Below are 2,227 nucleotides of genomic sequence, written 5' to 3' on the forward strand. Positions count from 1 at the left end.
GCAGCAATGAAATGGGTGTTTTGCTATCATAGAGGCACAATTGATTATTGTATCTTCTATAATGGTTGCAGTGATTTAGTTTGTGGTTATGTTTATGAAGTAAATATGATCTACTTTAATTTGACTTTACTTTTACAAGATTATCTTTTTTTTTTGGATGTCAAAGCTTTAAGGAACAATTGACTTGTCTAATGCTGAGGCAGAGTGTATGATTGTCTCACATATATGAAAAGTAGTAATTTGGTTAAAGGGTCTATTGGGTAATTTGAAAAGGTGGAGGACAAGGTGAATGTATTGTGTGATAGTCAAAAGAGTGGTCCGTTCGGCAAAAAATTTAAATTATCATAGTAGGAGAAAGTAGATTATGATTAAATAATATTTTGTAAGATAGGCTACGGTGGAGGTGGAGTAGTAGCTCTTAAGAAAATTCATACCCAAGAAAAGTTGTGTAGAGATGTTTAGAAAACGGTTCTATTCGAGAAGCTACTGTGGAGTATAGCTTCTCTTGGCTTGCAAAAAAGTTGATGAATGTGCATAGCTAGGTACTAAGTAAATGGTTGTTAAGGTGGAGGTGGTTGGACTACGACAATGAAGTAAAGGAAAAATCTTGTCTTATCTTTAAAACAATACTTTTTTTAAGAGAAAAATATATTATTTTCTTAAGCAAAAAAAATCTATTTTTTCTAAATTGTATATTAGATAAATTTTTGTAATTTTGAAAAAAATTGTAATAACAATAACTATAGATCATAATTTTTCCTCTGAATAATAAAAATACCCATACTACAATTCTTAGATGTTTCCTTTACATATTATAAAATATTATGTTCTTCTAATGACTCACATTGATACCAATGTTTAAAACTGCAACTCACAGAAAATCATCATTACTTAATCATGCAATTCATTACATTACTCATCGCTGAGCATTTCCTTAAATTAAAAGCCCATGATAGAAGTTGTTCATCAAATTGAATGCAGATGGTCTTGGCAATATTGAACAAATTCAAATAAAGAAAGTTATGACTTGATTTTGGCAAAATCAATCTTCTTTTTCCCTTCAAGTTTTCCAGAAAATAAATTCTGCACATAGTCTGCGCGAATGAATGTTCTATATTGACAGGGATGCAACTCATCACTGAGCTCAGGAGCAGGACCCACTTCTGTTTCCCCACTCGGACTACAAAACATGGCAATGGAGATTCGATCTCTGTCCATGTTTGTGACTGCCCTGTGCTCAATGCTCTTATAAATTCCATTGCTTATCACCTGAATAAAAATTAAAAAACAAAAATTACATTTGATATCGATCTGATGGAATCAAACGTTAATCCCCATTAATCAGACCCAAGTAGTAAATCAGTAATGGACTTGGAGTGGGCAAAGTTTTGTTTTGTACTTGAAATCATGAATGCAGGAAATGTTTCATTCATATCTTGGATTGAAAAAAACAGAAGCATTCTTTGAATCAAGCTAACATAGTTTGATTGTTCCTACAGATTGTTTTGGCCTAAACACTGTTAAAATATATCATTTTTACCTCAAGCATGTCCCCAATATTGATAACCAGGGCACCAGGGATGGGTTGAACAGGAACCCATTCACCATCCTTACAGATCTGTAGCCCAACTGTTTCATCATCCTGCAACAACACTGTGAAAACACTTGCATCTGAATGAGGGCTTATACCTAAAACCAGATCTGGTCTTGGGCAGGGTGGGTAGTAATTCAGTCGCATGGACTGTATCAATTTGCCACACATGTTAATGAAATGGTCAGGTTTTAGCCCAGCGTTTTCTGATAGGCGGCGAAGGACTGTATTCCCAAACTTTTGAATTTCAAGTGCGTATTGATCCACGGTTTCTCTGCAGCAAATGGGCAGTGCAATCAAATTGAAAATGAAAATGATCGAAGTCAGATGGATAGAAGCAATGGACTGAAAAAAGGGGATTGAACAAGTAGATATGGTTTATACATTTATAGCAAAAGAGGGAAAAGAGACTTTACATTAGATCAACATGAGATCATTTAAATGATAAACTAGAAATATATAGGTACCTAAAATCTGATGGCTTTGTAGGCCAAAAATCCATTTTTCTATTCTCTGGAGGTAGAGTTGTCAAGGACATAATATCTGCCCAGTCCAGTATTTGGTCATCTGAGGCTACAAAGGACTGCCCATAGCCTTCAGTCTCTTGTATTTTGTACTTGAGCTTTTCCTCCAAAG

The 2,227-nt window shown here is 34.5% G+C and overlaps 1 protein-coding gene across 1 annotated transcript in view; it reads right to left on the reverse strand.

The window, feature by feature from the left end:
• Positions 1-1,020: 1,020 nt before the first annotated feature.
• LOC131032822 (oxoglutarate-dependent flavonoid 7-O-demethylase 1-like) overlaps positions 1,021-2,227 on the reverse strand; it is an 83,884-nt gene continuing 82,677 nt past the window's right edge. The window contains exons 2-4 of the mRNA XM_057963869.1: positions 2,059-2,227; positions 1,541-1,865; positions 1,021-1,269 (exon numbers count right to left, since the gene is read on the reverse strand). The exon at positions 2,059-2,227 is cut by the window's right edge and continues 73 nt beyond it. Coding sequence (XP_057819852.1) covers positions 1,021-1,269; positions 1,541-1,865; positions 2,059-2,227 — 743 coding nt within the window. The remainder of the gene's footprint in view (positions 1,270-1,540; positions 1,866-2,058) is intronic.

Source organism: Cryptomeria japonica, chromosome 5, assembly GCF_030272615.1.
Source record: "Cryptomeria japonica chromosome 5, Sugi_1.0, whole genome shotgun sequence".
Lineage (NCBI taxonomy): Eukaryota > Viridiplantae > Streptophyta > Pinopsida > Cupressales > Cupressaceae > Cryptomeria > Cryptomeria japonica.